This window comes from Pan troglodytes, chromosome 21, assembly GCF_028858775.2.
Source record: "Pan troglodytes isolate AG18354 chromosome 21, NHGRI_mPanTro3-v2.0_pri, whole genome shotgun sequence".
Taxonomy (NCBI): domain Eukaryota; kingdom Metazoa; phylum Chordata; class Mammalia; order Primates; family Hominidae; genus Pan; species Pan troglodytes.
Window position 1 is genome coordinate 10,563,791 of NC_072419.2, and position 22,011 is coordinate 10,585,801.

The 22,011-nt window shown below is 38.3% G+C and overlaps 1 protein-coding gene across 6 annotated transcripts in view; it reads right to left on the minus strand.

Moving 5' to 3' along the window:
- The window catches only part of RNF24 (ring finger protein 24), a 90,327-nt gene that overhangs the window by 28,515 nt on the left and 39,801 nt on the right, over window positions 1–22,011 (minus strand). For 3 of the 6 annotated variants that reach the window (XM_001163477.8, XM_063803277.1, XM_054674375.2), the window contains exons 2-3: window positions 18,436–18,504; window positions 7,983–8,132 (exon numbers count right to left, since the gene is read on the minus strand). In XM_001163477.8, coding sequence (XP_001163477.1) covers window positions 7,983–8,132; window positions 18,436–18,491 — 206 coding nt within the window. In that variant the 5' untranslated portion in view covers window positions 18,492–18,504. The remainder of the gene's footprint in view (window positions 1–7,982; window positions 8,133–18,435; window positions 18,505–22,011) is intronic. The other 3 variants (XM_009436747.5, XM_009436745.5, XM_009436746.5) reach the window with 1 other exon arrangement.

Consider the following 22,011-nt stretch of genomic DNA (forward strand, 5'->3'; position numbering starts at 1 on the left):
ATTGTTTCCTTTATTTCCTTTTCAGATTGTTCATTGTTGATGTACAGAAACACAACTGATTTTTGTGTGTTGATCTTAGACTCTGAAAGTTTGCTGAATTTATTAGTTCCAGTAGTTTTTTGTGTGTGTGTGTGGATCCTACGGGATTTTCTCTGTATAGGATCATATCATCTGCAAATGGAGATAGTTACTTCTTTCTAGTTAGATGCCTTCTACTTCTTTTTCTTGCCTAATTGTTCTGGCTAGAACTTCCAGTACAATGCTGAACAGTAGTGGTAAAGTGGGCATTCTTATTGTGTTCTGATCTTAGGGGAAAGCTTTCCGTCTATTACCAGAAAGTACAATGTTAAGTTGTGTGTGTGTGTTTTTTTTTTAATAAATGCCCTTTCTTGTGTCAGTTTTGATACACCTCTTTTTTTGTTAGGAATCTATGTAATTCACCCAAAATTTCAAGTTTATTGCCATAAATGCATAATATTCTTTGTGACCTTTTAATGTTTATAGGATTTGTAATAATGTCCCTTTTTCATTAGTGATATTAGTAATTTATATTTTAGTAAATTATATTCTATAATGTATATTTTCTTTCCTCTTTTTCCTGATTAGTTTTTCTAGAGATTTAACAATTTTATTAATTTTCCAAAGAACCAGCTTTGGTCTCAATAATTTTTACTATTATACATTTATTTTCTATTTCATTGATATCGTGCTTAGCTTTTTTACTTTCTTCCTTTTATTTTTTCTTGGGTTTAACTGGCCTTTTATTTTAGCTCCATGAAAACGTTGCTCATTGGTTTTAGTCTTTCTTGCCTAATATATGAATTTAAAGCTACAGCTTTCTCATAAGTTTATTAATTATGTAGTTCAAATAATCTATATCCTTATAGGGTTTTTGCTTGTTTTACATTTTATTTCTTTACATGAAAAAATACCATTTTCACATAAAGAAACTATTTTCACCTAAAGAAATAAAATGGACCGGGCATGGTGGCTTATGCCTGTAATCCCAGCACTTTGGGAGGCTGAGGTGGGAGGATCACTCAAGCCCAGGCTGAGGAACATAGTGGGACTCTGTCTCTACAAAAAATTGAAAAATTAGCTGGGCATCAGCTGGGCTCAGTGGCTCATGCTTGTAAACCCAGTACTTTGGGAGGCCGAGGCGGGTGGATCATTTGAGGTCAGGAGTTCCAGATCAGATCAGCCTGGCCAACATGGTGAAACCCCGTCTCTACTAAAAATACAAAAATTAGCCAGGCATGGTGGTAGACGCCTGTAATCCCAGCTACTCGGGAGGCTGAGGCAGGAGAATTGCTTGAACCCATGAGGCGGAGGTTGCAGTGAGCTGAGATCATGCCACTGTACTCTAGCCTGGGTGACAGAGCAAGACTGTCTCAAAAAAAGAAAAAAAGTTAGCCAGGCATGATGGCGTGTGCCTATAGTCTCAGCTACTTGAGAGGCTGAGGTAGGATTGCTTGAGCCTGGGAGGTTGAGGCTGCAGTAAGCTATGATCATGACATTGCTCTCCAGCCTGGGTGACAGGCTGAGACCCTGTCTCAAAAAAAAATAAAATAAAAAATAAAAATAAAAAATAAATAAAATGAATTCCATTAGAAGTCATTAAAATGAGGCTTTATTTGTTAATTCATTTTGCTTGTTTGAATCTTTTAATTAGATCTGCATGTTTTCCCAAAACTGAACTTGTTACTTCCAGCTACAGCATGGATCAATTTGTGCTCACCTTTTTCTTCCATCTGTGGCTCAAAATTCATCCCTTCTAGAAAGTTCTCCCTTAAATTAACTTCATTCTATGAAGTTAATTTGATTCCTCCATTACTCTAACTCCCATTAATTATCTAATATTTTACATTGCACTATTTTATTTTGCACTGCTAAATAGATATCTAAAAAGTATTTAAGAAGGCATGATTAACAATGCTGAACAGTGCTAGAGAAATGATAAAACCGTGTAGCTTATGGCCACTGCAAATTTGTGGTCTCCAGTCTCAGCCTGATTCTCTACATTGCTCTCTAATCCTTCTATCTATTCATGCTCAGTATCCTAAGCTTTCATGCAGTGGTTCTTTCAAACCCTTGCCACTCTCTTTAAGTGTTACCCTATCACTTCCTCCCCTATAATTTTCAACTGTCAATTTTTTACTACACAAATAAAGGGGGCTGTGATGTATGCAAGCTTTCTCACTCCCAGATCCACATGGCTACGAGTATTTTGTTTTCTACAGCTACCCTCATCTCTGTCTTAGGAAAAGGTGTTCTCCTGCTTAGGAATAATATTGCTATCTCTCTTATGTGTGTCTCTTTTCACCTCTATGATTTATTCTTTCTTATAAATCTTCCACAATTGGCTCATTCTCCTTAATATATGCATACACATATCAAAATCTCTATCTTACAAAAAAACCCAGCACTAAAATACTTCCTTGATTCTACAGCAACTCCTCCCCTCGACCTAATCTTTTCCAGCCAAGGTTCTTCAAAGACAGCATTATATTCCTTGTATCCACTTTCACCTACTAGCCAGGTTTTGCCCCATTATAGCCTCTACCATCCCTTTCCCTATGCTACTGAAATTTTTCTACCAAAGATTAAGGATGCAAAACCTTATTGTCAAATGTAATGTGAACTTTTCAATTGTTATCCTCTTTGTTGGCAGCTGACATAATTGACTCAATCCATTGAAACACTACTTGTAGGGCATCTTTCTCACAATATTCTGTGCCCCTGTGTGTGTTTGTTTTGAGATGGAGTCTGCTCTGTTGCCCAGGCTGGAGTGCAGTGGCGCAATCTCAGCTCAATGCAACCTCCACCTTCTGGGTTCAAGCGATTCTCCTGTCTCAGCCTCCTGAGTAGCTGGGATTACAGGCATGTGCCACCACGCCTGGTTAATTTTTATATTTTTAATAGAGATGGGGTTTCACCATGTTGGCCAGGCTGGTCTCAAACTCCTGACCTCAGGTGATCCACCTAGCTCGGTCTCCCAAAGTGCTGGGATTATAGGCGTAAGCCACCATTCCCAGCCTCGATTTTCCTCTTATCTCCTGCTATCCCTTCTCAGTCTCTTTTAAGGGCTCCTCTTAAAGATCAATGTTTCCTTAGGATTCTGCCCTGGGCCCATTTTATTTTACTATACACATTCTCTCTAGGCAACACTCCTGGCTTCAGCTTCTACCTATTAATTACATGACCTCCTATTTCCAGATCAGACTTCTCACAAGCTTTAGAGCTACACATCCAACTAAGTATTAAACATCTTGACAGTTACACAGGAAACTCAGACCCCCATCTCTGAAATGGAATCTATCATCTTTTCACTTAAAATGTGCCCATTCATTTTCTATCTCTCGGAAGGGATTGCTATGTACTCAGCTGCCTAAGCCAGAAGTCCAAGAAAGATTCTAAACCCCTTCTGTCCTTAATGTCCAGTCATTAATTTCTGTTTATTTTCACCTCCCAAGTATTTCTTAAAACCACAACATCTTTTCTAGATCTACTGTCATTATCTTGGTTCATGACCTCATAATAACTGTAGCCCCAAAATTTCCTTGTATTCTTCAAAATCTATTTTTGAGTATTATTAAAACATAATACACAATAATTGTACTATTTATGGGGTACATGTAATATTTTGATACAAGCATACAATGTATAACGATCAAATCAGGGTAACTGGGGTATGCATCACCCCTCTATTTTTTGTTTATAATTTTATCCAAGTTACATATGTTGTCATATGTGGCTCTACAGGGTTAATAACAAAAAATCAGCAGTCCTCTGCCCTCTTCTCAAGAGATAACCCATTTTTTCCCCCTTTAGCTCACTATTTTGATCCTGACTTCCATGTTTCTAAATAACTTGCCTTTGTTGGTACTTCTTGATTTTTTAGTTTTAGGCATATCTAATGACTTCCTACTAGGGAACCGTTCATTCATTCACCCAGCAAATACTTATCGAGTGCTTAATATCGTGCCAGGCACGATTCTGAGTGTTTGATATATAACAAACACAACAAATAACCATCAGGGAAAAAATATGAACAAACATAAATTAGAATATTATATAATTCATTATAAAACAGGATCTTTCTTAGCACGGTAAGATGCCCTTCTTTTGTGCTCCAGTAGTGCCCTGTTCACAGCCCTACCATAGTCAGCACATTCTATACTACAATCCTGTGTAAGACTGTGGTTGGTAGTGACTGTCTTGTTTAGACCTAAGTTATATTCTTCCTATGGTTCTGATGAGTCCAGTGGTGGTGACTGGAGGGAGCTCTCTGGAGAACAGAAGAACCTCCTGGGAAGGTGCTGGAGAGCTTAGGTTATCATAAAAAATGAGCTAGGGTAATTCTGGAGGAGCTGACTCCACAGATCTCTAGATTAACTGCAAAGACTTGTTAAATCCCAATTTACCATTTGAAGTGTTAAAGGTAACAAATTAGGATCATCACAAAGGAAAGCTCCTTACCTCATGATTAAATTTTAAAAATTGGCCAGGCGCGGTGGCTCATGCCTGTAATCCCAGCACTTTGGGAGGCTGAGGCAGGCGGATCACAAGATCAAGAGATCTAGAACATCCTGGCCAACATGGTGAAACCCCATCTCTACTAAAAATACAAAATTTAGCTGGGCGTGGTGGCGTGCGCCTGTAGTCCCAGCTACTCGGGAGGCTGAGGCAAGAGAATGGCGTGAACCTGGGAGGCGGAGCTTGCAGTGAGCCAAGATTGCAGCACTGCACTCCAGCCTGGTGACAGAGCAAGACTCTATCTCAAAACAAAACAAAACAAAACAAAAAACAATCGTACCAATGACTAGTAAATGAAGTTTAGAAATGTTTGAACATTTCTGATTAAACATGATAATTCAATTTTAGTGTAACAGATCCTAATTTCTTTGCTTTGTTAGCTTATTTTTTAATTTTTTAATTTTTATTTTTTTGAGACAGGGTAGAGTGTGGCACAATCTTGGCTCAATGCAACCTCTGCCTCCAGGGTTCAAGCGATTCTCATGCCTCAGCCTCCCGATTAGCTGGGACTACAGGCGTGTGCCACCACACCCAACTAATTTTTGTATTTTTAGTAGAGATGGGGTTTCACTTGTTGGCCAGGCTGGTCTTGAACTCCTGACCTCAAGTGATCCGCCTGCCTTGGCCTCCCAAAGTGCTGAGATTACAGGTATGAGCCACTGCACCCAGCCTGTTAGGCTGATTATAAAAAAGGATAAGGCTGGGTGTGGTGGCTCATGCCTATAATTTCAGCATTTTGGGAGGCAGAGCTGGGAGGACTGCTTGAGCCCAAGAGTTGGAGACCAGTCTGGAAAACATACTGAGACTTCGTCTCTACAAAAAATAAAAAAATTAGCTGGGTGTGGTGGTGGGTGTCTAGAGTCCCAGCTACTCAGGAGGCTGAGATGGGAGGATCACTTGTGCTAGGAGGTTGAGGCTTTGGTGAGCCTCATGTCACTACACTCCAGCCTGGGTGACAGAGTGAGACACTATCTTGAAAAAAAAAAAAGATACAAAAGGATAAAATTAAGTACATATCATTATTTTTTCATTATCACTTTACTTATTTGCTTGATTATTAAAAGGAATACAATGAGGTAAAAGGGTGTTTCATAACTTACTTTTCAAAAACTTTACCCAGAATCACAAATTGGTACATTAGTGGGTTTTTGTTTGTTTAAAGTTAAAGGCTTACTTAATTCTTTGACATAGTAATGAAAACTATATTATGAGCTATATATTTTAGAATTAAATATTTTACATATGATAACCCTCCCTTAATATTTTCTTTTTTTACATTTTGTTATATTTTTATATTTTTTGCCTCTTTAAAAAATAATTTGGTTTTGAATATTAAATTTACATATTTCTAAGTTAAATCAACATTCGTAGAGGAATTATCAAAAAAAACTAGTAAGTCTGAAAAAAAACCATATTTTTATATTCTGAGGTCCTATATATGCTATGGCTAATTCTCTAATTTTAAAAAATGCTGAATATTTACATAATGTTTATCAAACTATTATTAATTTATATTTGAGTGCCTTATTATATTGGAATTGCAGTAATATTAACATTTGTATAAACACACAAAACCTTGTCTTTTCTTGCTAGAAAGAGATGTAAAAATCTGAATTAGTTGAACAGTCTTAACTCATTGTCTAGCCAGATGTGGTGGCTCACCCCTGTAATCCCAGCACTTTGGGAGGTTGAGGCGGGTGGATTGCTTGAACTCAGGAGTTTGAGACCAGCCTGGGAAACATTGCGAATCCCCATTTCTACCAAAAATACAAAAAAAATTGGCCAGGTGTGGTGGCAGGCACCTGTAGTCCCAGCTACTTGGGATGCTGAAGTAGGAGGATCACTTGAGCCTAGGAGGAAAGCTGTAGTGAGCAGAGACTGTGCCACTGCACTCCAACCTAGGTAACAGAGTGAGAACCCATCTCAAATAATAATAATAATAACAATAAAGAACTCATTGTCCATTGGTAATAATAAATGTGTTTACAATGCAACAAAAAGTGTAACACAAAAATATACTAAATGCTGCAGCAAGTATTTACATATATGTACCTCATTTTTTTTTCTTTCCACTAAGGAAGGTGTTTGTCTACAAACAGACAAACACAAATGCTTTTGGTGTTTACAATTACAAACACCCCAAGTCTAGAACTTAAAAGTGGCAGTACTTTTTTTGGGACTTCTTCAGTTAACAGTTACTTTACACAGTGCTAAACTTTTTACTCTTAATTACATTTTTGGATGATATTTATATCCCATTGTCCTAGAACACTGTGATCAAACTATTTTTTTTTTTTTTGAGACGGAGTTTTGTTCTTGTTGTCCAGGCTGGACTGCAATGGCACGATCTTGGCTCACTGCAATCTCTCCCTCCCGGGTTCAAGGGATTCTCCTGCCAAGTAGCTGGGATTACAGGTGCCCACCACCACACCTCGCTAATTTTTGTATTTTTAGTAGAGACTGGGTTTCACCATGTTGGCCAGGCTGGTCTCGAACTCCCGACCTCAGGTAATCTGCCCACCTCAGCCTCCCAGTGTTGGGATTTTGGATGTCAGCCACTGCACCTGGCTGATCTAATTATTTTAATAATAGTTTAATAGAAATGTCAGAAAAAGGAATTTCTGGAAATAAACAGGTTTTATAAAGGTTTTTTCTGTAGATTACAATTATATTTGTCTCAAGTATTTAATTAATTTGGAGGAAGAAATAAAAGTCATAAGCAGACAACATATCTATGAGATATAAGGAGCATCCCCTATGTTTCTTTATTATTTTATTTTTTGAGACAGAGTCTCGCTCTGTTGCCTAGGCTGGAGTGCAATGGCACGATCTTGGCTCACTGCAACCTCCATCTCCTGGGTTCCAGTGATTTTCCTGCTTCAGCCTCCCAGGTAGCTGGGATTACAGGCATGAGCCACCACGCCCAGCTAATTTTTGTATTTTTGGTAGAGACGGAGTTCCACCATGTTGGCCAGGCTGGTCGAGAACTCCCGACCTTAGGTGATCCACTCGCCTGGGCCTCCCAAAGTGCTGGGATTACAGGCATGAGCCACTGCGCCCAGCCTTCCTTACTTTTCTGATACCTAATGACCTTAGCTAACAAGGAAGCCACACCTTCTTGAAAAGCAATTTTGAAATCTCTGTGAGAGGAGATTAAATCTTGGAGATAGACAATGACATATGTGTATCTGTTTACCAGGTAGAAGGGCAGAAAAATAAATAAGGACAATTTTCTCCTACAGAGTAAAACACTTCATCAGTAGATAAGATTGAAGATCATATAAAGGTGTTTTACTGATTACTAATGCACAGATTAAAATGGTAAGCCATCTTAATTTTTTAAAAATTTGCCAATCATACTTCATTTTAAAAAAAATCTGAGGACAGAAACTTGATTATTGATTATTTAACATATTTTGAAGTAACATAGAATGAAAATTGGTTACCTAATCAAGTAGCAACAGAAGAGTAAACTAAGGATGAAGACAAATATAGCAGTACCAAAAACCACAATATATATGTTGAGAGGCAGATTCTGGAATCCAATATTAGGCATCCTGAAGTTGTAATGTGGGAAATCCGAGCTCATGGATGAACTGTGGGGGAAGAAAAGAATGGAAAAAAAATAGGTAAAGACTAAGAACCAAGACAGCATTATCATTGTGCACGTATAGAGGCACAATGACCTCATCTGAAACAAATATGGTAGACAAAGTGTTAATATTCTTGCCATTCATTCATTCATTCACCATGCCAAATATTTACTGAGTATTATGTACTTGGCACTATTTCAGAGACTGGAGATCCAATATAAAAAGCTTTGCAAGTTGCATTTATTCACTAAAAGGCATTTCACTAAAATAATGCCAGTAATTAATAAACATGAAAATGTTCAACCTCAGAGAAGTGCAAAAAGAAAAAAAGTTTTAAGATTCTTCAAACTCTTTAGCCTTTAACCTAATAACTCAACCCTTGAAGTAACAATATTTATAATGGTAAAATATTAGAAATAACTGAGATATCTCACAAGGAAATATGATTAATTATATAGTCATATGTTATAGTATTAAAGGGTCATGAAAATATTTTCAAGTAATTTTTTTTTTTCTTTTGAGACAGGGTCTCACTCTGTCACCCCAGGCTGGAGTGCAATGGTGTGATCTCAGCTCTCTGCAGTCTTAATCTCCTGGGCTCAAGCAATTCTCCCACTTCAGCCTCCCAAATAGCTAGGACTACAGGCGCGTGCCACCACACCTAGCTAATTTTTAAAAATTTTTTTGTAGCGATAGGGTCTCAGCATGTTGCCCAGGCTGGTCTTGAACTCGTGGGCTCAAGCAATCATCCCTACTTGGCCTCCCAAAGTGCTGGTATTATAGGCATGAGCCACTGCGCCCGGCCAATATCTCCCCATTCTATACACAAGGAAACTGAAGCTTAGACAGTTCTGGTTCCATGGCCATGACTGACCCAGTATGTACACAGCCAGAGCCTCTCCAACTCCAAACTCAGCAATCTCAGTCCATATGCTCCACTGCCTTGCTCGTGTGTTACTTTTATAATCAGAAACAGTAAGTGTTGTTTAAACATTAAAAAAAAGGACTATTTCTGTCAGTTTGTTTGAGAATACTTACTGATTACTACAGTTAAAATTCCACAGATAAAGGATGCCTCTCCTGTAAGTGATAAGCTGTAGTTTGTCATTTTGATTCCTTACAAAATAAAGAGTTCCTGCCAGGCCTGCTTATTAAGACCAAAGACTGACAATGGAGTTATAACTATGAATACTATAAATCCAAACCCAAACAAAACTCTACCAAGCAAAGAAAACTTCTACTTTTATTTATGCATGGTAAATTAAAAATGTGTTCACAGATTTTTAGTTTTCTTGTAGGTTCCCAGAAGAGTATATTTATACTGTTGACACCACTGAGATGCTAACTGGCTGTATCTGAAACCTAAATCTTACGATTAGTTTCCAGTCTCTAGTAACATATATCCGGAAGTCAGTACCTGCAAAGAACAACTTCATCCCATGTAAATTCTTCTCTGACAGCTTCCAAACATAAATAATGGGTAATATTTAATTTTGAACCTTTGGCCATTTTCTGGGTTGGCTCAGTTAGAGCAAGTGCTTTTACTCAAATACATATTTAATTTCCTTTTTCCTACATTCAGATCTTCTTAGGAAGGGAAGGAAGGATGTAGTTAAGGAGTGCTTTACCAAATATACATAGCACATACGCTGTGGAGCTATTAGAAAATTACAGGGCACAAAACTTAGCTCTTAACTTTCATATTGCTGACAGGGCCTCCCTTGATGACCCTTGTTATAGCCAAGACTTAGATGGCTGTCCTTTAATCCCTTAGAAATATCCCTCCCCAGAAAAGACTGGCTTGGTAAAATATCTCTCACCTTAGAAAATAAGGGATTAGGCCAGGTGCAGTGGCTCACACCTGTAATCCCAGCACTTTGGGAGGCTGAGGTGGGTGGATCACCTGAGGTTAGGAGTTCGAGACCAGCCTGGCCAACATGGCGACAATGTGTCTCTACTAAAGATGCAAAAATTAACCGGGCGTGGTGGCACACACTTGTAATCCCAGCTACTCAGGAGGCTAATGCAGGGGAATCGCTCAAACCAGGGAGGTGGTAGGTTGCAGTGAGCCAAGATTGCTCCACTGCACTCTACCCTGGGTGACAGAGCGAGATTCCATCTCAAAAAAAAAAAAAAGAAAGAAAAAGAAAAAAAGAAAATAAGAGAATAAACATCTGTACTGGGCAAGCTAAGAGGAAATAGGCAAGTGACAGAAAGTGGTATGGTAGAAAGACGGAGAGGTTTGCAGTCAGCAAAGCTGGATGCTTGCTCCCAGGATGTCACTAGCTAAATGTCAGAGCTTGGCCCATCTATACTTCAATTTTCTCATCTTTCAAATGGGATAATGACTGTCCTATCTATCAACTTTAAGGAATTCCTGAAAGGATAAAATGAGATAGCAGATAATGAAGTGTCTGAAAACTCAAAGAGGACAAAACTATTAAGGCTTTAGTGTGTGTGTGTCTGTGTGTGTGTCTGTGTGTGTGTGTGTGTTTGGGGAAAGGGAATGACATTAAATGAAAGTAGTAAATACCATAAAAGAAGCCTTGACAAAAATCATGTCTCTGGAGAGGATTCCACCAAACCAAGTGCCCCTTCCACAGGGAGCTCTTCTGCACGCACTGACAGCTTTCTGTCAGGTGGCCTGCCAACCTGGCCTCCAGATGCAGGAACTAGAAACCATGTCTGGCCAAAGGCAGCCATTAATACAGGCTAGCTAGGAGTGGGGCCAGTGGTGTGGGAATGTTGCCCTGCAGAGTTCTTGAAATTGGTACAATTCTTGTAGCATTCTGTACAAAGACTCAGACACACACAGCAGTAGAGGTAGCAGCACTGTCATCAGAGGGAAGAGACATCTGCCTTAGTGCTGCTGGGGGCTGGATGTTGAGACTTTTGTGAGTCCTCACTACCTGGCAGGGCCTTTTAATAAATCCCAATTACCAGAGGGATCCAGGCTGGTAGAAGATATGTTGATGCAGAATATATTTTAGGAATTTTTCTCTCTTTGTTTTAGTAAATAAAATGGCTTCACTACAATTGATATGTTGGCCCAACAATTTAAGTAGATGGTAGATTATTCCAAGATGTTAATCCTGATCCAGTGATACATTAGTTTTTACAAAACTTTTATCATAATGTATTTTCACCAGGAGTATTAATCTTTTAAAATAAATTGATAAAAGGCTACATATCATCTTAGTAATATGCATTCTTTGCTATTGAAGTCTTACAAATATAAGTTAGTTAGTAATTGCTCCTTGTGGGAGTGAAGAGGAGAAATAGAACACACAGTACACTGTTGTAGCTTACTTGGCATTTCCAACTTCATTCACGTGAAAGCCTTTTTTTCCCCTTATGTAAATTCAGTTCTTGAAATCTCTAGCCTCAGCCTAAATTTCAAACCACCCAGTCAGTTTATTAAAATCAAACCAAAACAAACAAAAAAAAAGACAAGAAGATTTGAGTATTTTATCAGCAATCTTAGAACCAAGAAGTTCTAAGAGGGACAGATTACTTGAGACTTGGATGCCTACAGGACCTGAGTTTAACACAATACACCACAGCTAAATGGGGCTGCAGTAGCATTCCTCAAAGCATGCTTGGTAGCCACATTCTTCTTAGACCAGTTCCTCTTCCCTGGACAATACCATATCATCTTCCCAGGAGTCAATATTCTAGTTCTGCTTCAAAAATGCTCAGAAGTGCCGAGTGCAGTGGCTCATGCCTGTAATCCCAGCACTTTGGGAGGCTGAGGCGGGCAGATCACGAGGTCAGGAGATCGAGACCATCTTGGCCAATATGGTGAGACTCTGTCTCTATAAAAATACAAAAATTAGCTGAGCGTGGTGACGCATGCCTGTAATCCCAGCTACTCGGGAGGCTGAGGCAGGAGAATCCCTTGAACCATGGAGTCGGAAGTTGCAGTGAGCCGAGATCGCACCACTGCACTCCAGCCTGGCAATAAAAAAAAAAAAAAAAGAAAGAAAGAAAGAATAAAAAATGTAACAGGTGGCTGGGTGCGGTGATTCACGCCTGTAATCCCAGCACTTTGGGAGGCCCAGGTGGGCAGATCACGAGGTCAGGAGTTCGAGACCTGCCTGGCTAATGTGGTGAAACCCTGTCTCTACTAAAAAATACAAAAATTAGCCGGGCCTGGTGGCGTGCGCCTGTAATCCCAGCTTCTCAGGAAGCTGAGGCAGATTAGCTTCAACCTGGGAGGCAGAGGTTGCAGTGAGCTGAGATCGCACCATTGCACTCCAGCCTGGGACAGAGCAAGACTCCATCTCAAAGGAAAAAAAAAATGCTCAGAAAGGGGCTGGGTACAGTGGTACATGCCTGTAACCCCAGTACTTTGGGAGGCTGAGGTGGGAGGACTGCTCGAGGCCAGGGATTTGAGACCAGCCTGGGAGACACAGGGAGACCCCACCTGTACAAATAAAAATAAAAATTAAAAAATTAGTTGGGCATGGTGGCACATGCTTGTAGTACTAGTTACTCTGGAGGCTAAGATGGGAGGATCACTTGAGCCCAGGAATTCAAGGTTACAGTGAGCTATGATATCACTGCTACGCTCCAGCCTGGGTGACAAAGCAAGACTATCTCTAAAAGAGAAAGCTTTTGACATATTAGAAGGAACTAACTTCTTTGTTCTTTATTGAGTATCTTTATGACCACATGAAACACCTTCTGCAAAATCTTTTCTTGAGTGGGTGGATGAGAGGAAAGATTAAAAATTTTAAAAACATGTCACTGATCAGTAGAAAGACCTAAGCTTTCTGATGAAATGGATACACTGGGTTCTAGAGAGAATTATTTTAAAAATAAGACCTATATTTAGACAGATCCTAGTAAAATTTCTGAATTCTAGGATAGAAAAACTGTGATAAGTTTCCAAAAAAAAAAAGTTGTTATAATGGAAAGCAAATAGATTTGAGATTTATCTTAGGCCATGAGTATTAGAGTGGGCTTATGGAGTCAGAGAGCCAGGGGTTTAACCACGGATTTGTCAGTAATTTGGGGCTTGTTACTTATCTTTTCTATGTCTCGGTTTCCTCACCTGATAAGACAGAATAATACTAGTAACTATTTCATAAAGTTTTAAGGGAATTAAATGACTCAACACACGAAAAGCACTTAGAACAGTACCTGGGCACATACTGTGTACTTGAGAAATGTTAGTTTTCATTATTAACTAAAATGCAACAATAAAAGATAATGGAATCACTGTCTGTATCTCCATTAAAAGACAGTCAGGTAGACTTCTGACTCCAGAAAGACGGCATAGACATACATTTCCCTATTTATCCAGCTAAATATAACTAAAAACCATGGACATTAAGTTGGACAGAAGGTAGCACACTAACTAGGGACCTGGGGACCCAAGGAACCACATGTTAACGAGTTCTCTGGGCTTTGTTTTTGTCTCCTATATCCCAGACTTAGAGCTGGCAAAGTTGGCAAACAAGAATGCCAACAGGTGAAGACAAAAAAAAAAAAAAAAGCCCTAATGAACCTGTTCTCTCTAGCCAAAGGATCACAAAAGGAGTAGTCTAACAAGACTGAAAGCTTTTAAACAAGAATTGCCCTACTTCAGCTAAACAACCCAGAAAAAACTATGGCCACACCCCTATAGACATGCCAGCAAAGGCTGAAGGCAGAGCCTAGTTTTTCACTCTTGCCAGGATGTAACAAGATGCCCCCCAGCCATCTTGCTGGGATAGTGTTAGAAAACGCCAAGTAGGAAGCTGAAATCTGTTTTTTTTTCTTTTTGAGATGGCGTCTCGCTCTGTCACCAGGCTGGAGTGCAGTGGTGTGATCTTGGCTCACTGCAACCTCCGCCTTCCAGGTTCAAGCGATTGTCCTGCCTCAGCCTCCCGAGTAGCTGGGACTACAGGCGCCCACCACCATGCCCAGCTAATTTTTGTATTTTTAGTAGAGACAGAGTTTCACCACGTTGGCCAGCTGGAATTTTTACACAACATGGTGAAAATGAGGCTCCACCTCAGTGATATCAGTAGAGACTACATGTGGACCCTGACTTCTACCCCTATCCAGCAGTAACAAAGTGACTATACTCCTCCTCAATGGGGTGATGACAGAGGAGGATCTAGTGAAGAATCGGGATTTTACCACCACCAAGGGCAACAAGCACTCCTACCTTTTCCAGCCAAAGAGGTATCAGTGAAAGCCTAGTTGAGAGCTGGAACTCCCATTCCTGCCCCGTCCCCGCCCCCCATGTCAATAAAGGCTAAATAGGGAACCTGGACTTCTACCTTTACCTGGCATTAATGAAGGAGCATTACAACCCACCGTTTCACTGTCAGAGTGCTGTCAGAGGAAGCCAGTTAACACAGCAGGTTTTAAAAAAATCCAGAGTCTCATAACATAATACACAAAATGTCCAGGTTTCAACTAAAAATTACTCATCGTACCAAGACTAGGAAGATCACAAATCAAATGAGAAATGATAATTAACAGATGCTAATGTCAATGACAAAAATGTTAAAATTATCTGACAAAGATTTTAAAGTAGCCGTCATCAAACTGTTTAAGCAAGCATTTATGAACATGCTTGAAACAAGTGAAAACACTGAAACTCTCAGCAAAGAAACAGAAGATATAAAGAGGAACAAAATGGAAATTATAGAACTGAAAAACACAATAATTGAAATAAAAAAACTAAAACTAAGCGATGGGCTCAACAGCAGAATGGAGAAGAAAGGGGAAAGCATAAGTGAACTAGGGCCAGGCACGGTGACTCACGCCTGTAATCCCAGCACTTTGGGAGGCCAAGGTGGATGGATCTCTTCAGGTCAGGAGTTCGAGACCAGCCTGGCAAACATGGTGAAACCCTGTCTCTACTAAAAATACAAAAATTATCCAGGCATGGTGGTGGGCACCTGTAATCCCAGCTACTCGGCAAGCTGAGGAATCTGTACATAAGTGTACAGATTTAAGAAGCTGAACAAACTCCAAAGAGAATAAACCCAAAGAAATCTACAACAAGACACATCGTAGTCAAACTTCTGAAAACTAAAACAACAATAACAAAATCTTTTTTTTCTTTGCAGAGGTAATTGAGTTAAAACAACACTAAAAAATCTTGAAAGCAACTAAGGAGATACCATTGGGGGAAATAATATGAAAGACACAGATGTCTCATCAGAAACAATGGAGGCCAAAAGGAAGGAACACATTTTTCAAGTGCTGAAAGAAAAGAGCCATCAACCCAAAATCCTACATCCAGCAAAAATATCCTTCAGGAATGAAACAGGAAATCAAGACAGCCTCACATGAAGGAAAACAACGGGAATTTGTTGCTAGCAGACCTACTCTTGAAGAGTGACTAAAGGAAGCTGTCTTAACAGAAAGGAAATGGTAAGAAAAGGAACCTTGGAACATCAAGAAGGAAGAAACAACATGGTAAACAAATATAAGGGTAAATACAATAAACTTCCTTCTCTTGAGTTTTCTAAATTATATTCAGTGGTTGAAGAAAAATTATAATTGTCCAACCCGGTTCTAAATGTATTCAGAGGAAATATTTAAGATGAGCATATTAAAAATAAGGGAGGATAAAGGGACATAAAAGGAGGTAACATTTCTAGTCTGAACTGGTAAAGTATACTAGTAGACTGCATATATAATACAATGCCTACAGCAATCAGTAAGAAAACTTTACAAAGACATACATTCAAAACACTACAAAAAATCAAAAAGGACTTCAAAAAATTACTCAAGTAACAGAAACAAAAATAGTGAAAACAAATAGAAAACAAAGTTTAAAATGGCAAGCTTAAGTATAAATGATTTAAATATGCCAATTAAAACACAGAGACTGGCAGAATGAATTAAAAAACATCACCCAATAATATGCTGTCTACCTGAAACTCACTTTAAAAATAATGATACTTGCATGTTGAAAAGGATGGAAAAAGATATGTAATGCAAGCATTAATCAAAAGAAAGCAGGAGTGGCTATATTAACATCAAAGCAGATTTCACAGCAAATAAAATTACCAGAGAGAGAAAGAAACATTACCTAATGATAAAATGGTCAACCCACTAAAAATACATAGCAATCCTAAATGTGCATGCACAAAACAACAGAGCTGCAAAACATGTGAAGGAAAAACTGACTGAACTGAAAGGAGATACAAACAAATCTATAATTATACTCAAATACTTCAAAACCTTCTCCCAACAGCTGATGAAACAACTAGATAGAAAACCAGCAAGGATAAAGAAAAATTCAACAACACAATTAGACAACAGGATCTACTCAAAATATATAGAGCACTCTACCTAGCAACAGCAAAATATACATTCTTTTCAAATACCCATGGCACCTACACCAGGACAGACCACATTCCTGGTCATAAAACAAATCTCAAACAACCTTTCAAAAATCGAAGTCATATAGCGTGTGTTACTGGACATAGTTGAATCAAACTAGACACTTATAACAGAAGGGTAGCAAGAAAATATCCAAACACTTAGAAACTAATCAACACACTACTAAATAATCTATAAGTCAAAAAGAGGTCTTAAAATAAATTTTTAAAAATACACTGAATTGATTGAAAATGAAAATACAGGCTGGGTGTGGTGGCTAACACTTATAATCCCAGCACTGTGGGGGGCCGAGGCGGGCAGATCACCTGAGGTCAGGAGTTCAAGATCAGACTGGCCAACATGGTGAAACCCCATCTCTACTAAAAATACAAAAAAATTAGCCGGGCGTGGTGGCACGCGCCTGTAGTCCCAGTGACTCAAGAGGCTAAGGCACGAGGATCGCTTGAACCCTGGCGGCGGAGACTGCAGTGAGCCGAGATCGCGCCACTGCACTCCAACCTGGGCGACAGAGTGAGACTCTGTCTCAGTTTAAAAAAAAAAAAGGGCTGGACGGGATGGCTCACGCCTGTAATCTCAGCACTTTGGGAGGCCGAGGCGGGTGGATCACATGAGGTTAGGAGTTTGAGACCAGCCTAGCCAACATGGTAAAACCCCGTCTCTACTAAAAACACAAAAATTAGCTGGGTGTGGTGGCAGGTGCCTGTAATCCCAGCTACTCAGGAGGCTGAGGCAGGAGAATTGACTGAACCCGGGAGGTGGAGGTTGCAGTGAGCTGAGATTGTGCCACTGCACTCCAGCCTGGGTGACATACGCGAAACGCCATCTCAAAATAAAAAAAAAAAGAAAATGAAAATACAACATATCAAAATTTGAGAGACATAGGTAAAGTAGTGCTGAGTGGGCAATTCGTGGTACTAAATGCACACATAAGAAAATAAAACATCTCAAATCAATAATCTAAACTCCTACATCAAGAACCCAGAAAAAGGGCAAGTTAATCAGGAAAAAAAAAATTAAAGAACAGAAACCAGTTAAATTGAGAATAGGAAAACAATAGAGAAAAATCAATGAAACAAAAAGCTGAGTCTTTTCTTTGAAATGATCAGTAACACTGACAAATCTCTAGGAAGAATGACAAAAAAAAAAAAAGAAGACACAAATTACCTATATCAACAATTAAATAGGAGAGATCACTACAGACACTGCAGACATCAAAAGGATAAGAAGGGTATACACACATATACAGACATAAATTTAGTAACATAAATAAAACAGACCAATTCCTCAAAAAACACAAACTACAAAAACTCACCCAATATAAAATAGATAATGTGAACAGTTTTATAACTATCAAAGAAACTGAATTAGTCATTTAAAAATTCACAAAAAAGAAAGCTCCAGGCCAAGAGGCTTTTACCAGAGAATTCTACCAAAAGTTTAAATAAGAATGAGCACAAATCCTTGACAATCTTTTGCAGAGAATGGGAGGGAACATTTCTCAAGGCATTTTTTGAAGCCAATGCGACCTTGATAGCAAAACCAGATAAAGACAGTGTCTGGCAAATACAGACAGAAAAATTCTTAACAAAATATTAGCAAGTAGAATTTGGCAATATGTAAATAGAATTTTACAACACCCTGACCAAGTAAGGTTTATTCAAGAGATGCGGGGCTGGCTTAATATTAAAAAAAAAAATTCAATGTAATCTATCCATATTAAATGGCTAAAGAAGAAAAATCACATGATCATATTAACTGATTAAAAAAAAACATATTTCACAAACATCAGCACCCAGAAATTAAAAACCTCCCAGAAATAGAAATGGAAGAGAACTTCTTCAACATGTTAAAAAGCATCTACAAAAAACAAACCGGCAAAAACCAACCAAACAATAACAACAAAAACTGTACAGCTAATATTATTCTTAATTGTGAAAGACTGAATACTTACCCCCCTAAGACCGGGAACAAGGCAGGATATCTGCTCTCACCACTCTTATTCAACATAGTGCTGGAAGTTCTAGCCAGTGCAATAAGGTAGAAAAGGGAATAAAAGGCATACACATCAGAAAGGAAGAAATTAAACTGAGCCTATTTGCCAACATCAACATCTACAACAACAAAATCCCAAAGAATCTTCAAAAAATTTTCTAAAACTAATAAATGAGTTCAGCAAGGTTGCAGGATACCAGATACACATATAAAAATCAACTGTATTTTTATAAATTAGCAATGAACATAGGAACACTGAAATTATAAATACAATGACATTTACAATTGTTCAAAAAAAGAAATACAAAGAATTAAATTTAATAAGACATTAGATATGTACAGGACTTATATGCTAAAAATGACAAAATGATGATTAGAGGAATCAAGTAAAATCTAAACAAATGCAGAGACATACTGTGTTCATGGATTTGAAGACTCAGCATAGGAAAGATATTCTCTCCAAATTGATATATAGGTTTAACATAATTCCTATAAAAATCCCAGCAAATTTTTTTTGTAGATATAGACAAGTTTAACAAATGTAGACAGAAAGAAAGACAAGGAAATAAAACAGCTAAAGCAATTTTGAAAAAAGAAGACTAAAGGGAGAGGAATCAGTCTATTCAATGTAAGGACTCATCATAGCCTAATCAAGACACTGACTGGTTTTAGCAAAAGGATAGACACATAAGTCAATGGAACAAAATGAAGAACCCAGAAATAGACCCACACAAATAAGCATAAATGATTTTTGAGAAATGTGCAATCCTTTCTCAATGGAGAGAGTATATGGTCTTTTCAACAATTAGTGCTGGACCAATGGGACATCCATAGGCAAAAAAATTGAATCTTGATCTTAACCTCACACACAAAAAAACAACTCAAAGTGGATCATGAACTTAAACTTAAAATGCAAAACAATGATACAGTTACAAAAAACCTAAGAGAAGATATTTGGGATCTAGGATTAGGTAAAAAGCTCCAGACTTGACACCAAAAGCAAGGAGTATAAAAGGAAAAATTGATACACTGGACTTCATTGAAATGAAATGTTTTTTTGCTTTGAAAGACTCTGTCAAGAGGATGAAGAAAGAAGCTAAAGACTAGGAAAAAAATATTTGCAAACCGTACGCCTGATAAAGGGCTAATATCTAAACACAGAACTCAATAGTAAAAAAATAACCAGTTATGGGTTGAATTGTGTTCTCAAAAAGACATGGTGAAGATATAACTCCCAGTACCTCTGAATGTGACTTTATTTGAAAATAGGTTTGTTGAAGATGTAATTAATTCAGATGTAATTAAGAAGTTAAAGTTATACTAGAGTAATCCAATATGACTGGTGTCTTTATAAGAGGAAAAGAGACACAGAGAGAGAGATACAGGAGGAGAGAATGCTGAGTGATATAAGCAGCAGAGACTGAAGGATTGCTGGCTGTCATCAGAAGACAGGCATGAACAAATCCTTTCTCAGAGCCCTCAGAAGGAACAACCTTGCTATTTTTTTTTTTTTTTTTGCAAGTGATTCTCCTGCCTCAGCCTCCCTAGTAGCTGGGACTACAGGAGTGCACCACCATGCTCTGTTCATCTTTGCATTTTTAGTAGAGATGGGGTTTCACCATGTTGGTCAGGCTGGTCTTGAACTCCTGGACTCAAGTGATCTGCCCACCTTGGCTTCCCAAAGTGTTGGGATTACATGTATGAGCCACTGTGCCCAGCCACCAACATCTTGATTTCAGACATCTGAACCCCAGAATTGTGAGACAATAGATTTTCTGCTGTTTTAAGGCACCCAGTTTATGGCACGTTGTTAAGGCAGCCCTAGGAAACAATTCAATTAGAAAATGGGCAAAAGAGACATTTCACCAAAGGGAATATACAGATGGTAAATAAGTACATAAACGTATGTTCAAAATCATTAGCTATTAGGGAAATAGAAATTAAAGCCAAATGAGAAATTACTAAATTAAACCTATCAGAATTGCTAAAATAAAAAATTGTAACAACACCAAATGCTGGCAAGAATGCAGAGAAACTAGAGCACTTTATCTTGTTGGTGGGAATATAATATGGTATAGCCACTCTGGAAAATAGTTTGTCAGTTTCTTGTAAAATTAAACATGCAACTGCCATACAACTCAGCAGTTGCACTCCTGGGCATTTATTCCAGGGAAATGAAAACCTATGTTCACATACAAACCTCAACACAAATGTTCATAGCAGCTTTATCTGTAATGGTCTAAAATTAGAAACAACCCAAATATCATTCAATGGGTGAATGATTAAACAAACTTTGGGTATGCACATCGTCAAATGCCACTCAGCAATAAAAAGAAACAAACTATTGATAGATGCAATAATCAGAGTCACTTTCCAGATAATTATGGTGAATGAAAAAAGCCAATCCCAGGTTACATACTGTATAAGTACACTTATCTTGATGTACTGTAAGAAATCCCTGATGTGATGGAAACCTTCTGTATGTTGACTGTATCAAAATTAATATCCTGGTTATGATATTATACTATAGTTTTACAAGATGTTATCATTACAGGAAATTGTGAAAAGAGTACATAGGATCTTTCTGTACTGTTTATTACAGCTGCATGTGAGTCTATAATTAAAATAAAAATTTTAATTAAAAAATATACAATGGAGCAACATCTATACAGGTCTGATGGAAAAGAACTGTGATATTAGAACTGTATATCCAGCCAAACTATCTTTCATTTGTATAGAAAAAAAAGAAAGAAGGAAAAAGACATTTTCAGACATTCAAGTACATTTCTTTCTCTTTATATAGGTACGTAATCATTCCACTAATTAAAATCCCCCATAGTAATCTAGATTAAGGTTTCAGATTATTTCAGCAAAGCATGGAGGATGGAACGGGGAGAAGAAAGTTAAGTTGTGCTAATAGTTTTATTTTGAAAAGCTATAACTACTTAATTTAAAAAGTTGTTACAGAAGTATAAGTCTAAATACGTGTTTTAAAATGTAGGGAGCCACAAACAGTATGTGTAATTTTCATGACTAGCAGAGAGGAAAAAGCAGCAAAGAAACCTGGATAATTTCAGCAAAATATAGGGTAAAAAGGGGAAGAAGGGGAGTCATAAGAAAGCAAATTATAGAAATATAAAATAAAATGGTAGGAACAAAATGAAAAATAAATCATGAGAAAAATAAATGGTTTAAATCCTATTTAAAAAGGCTCTAGGCCAGGCATGGTGGCTCACGCCTGTAATCCCAGGACTTTGGGAGGCCGAGGCGGGCGGATCACGAGGTCAGGAGATCGAGACCATTCTGGCTAACACGGTGAAACCCCGTGTCTACTAAAAATAGAAAAAATTAGCCGGATGTGGTGGTGGGCGCCTGTAGTCCCAGCTACTCGGGAGGCTGAGGCAGGAGAATGGCGTGAACCCAGAGGCAGAGCTTGCAGCGAGCAGAGATTGTGCCACTGCACTCCAGCCTGGGCCACAGAGCGAGACTCCGTCTCAAAAAAAAAAAAAACAAAACAAAAAAGGCTCTAGCTTCC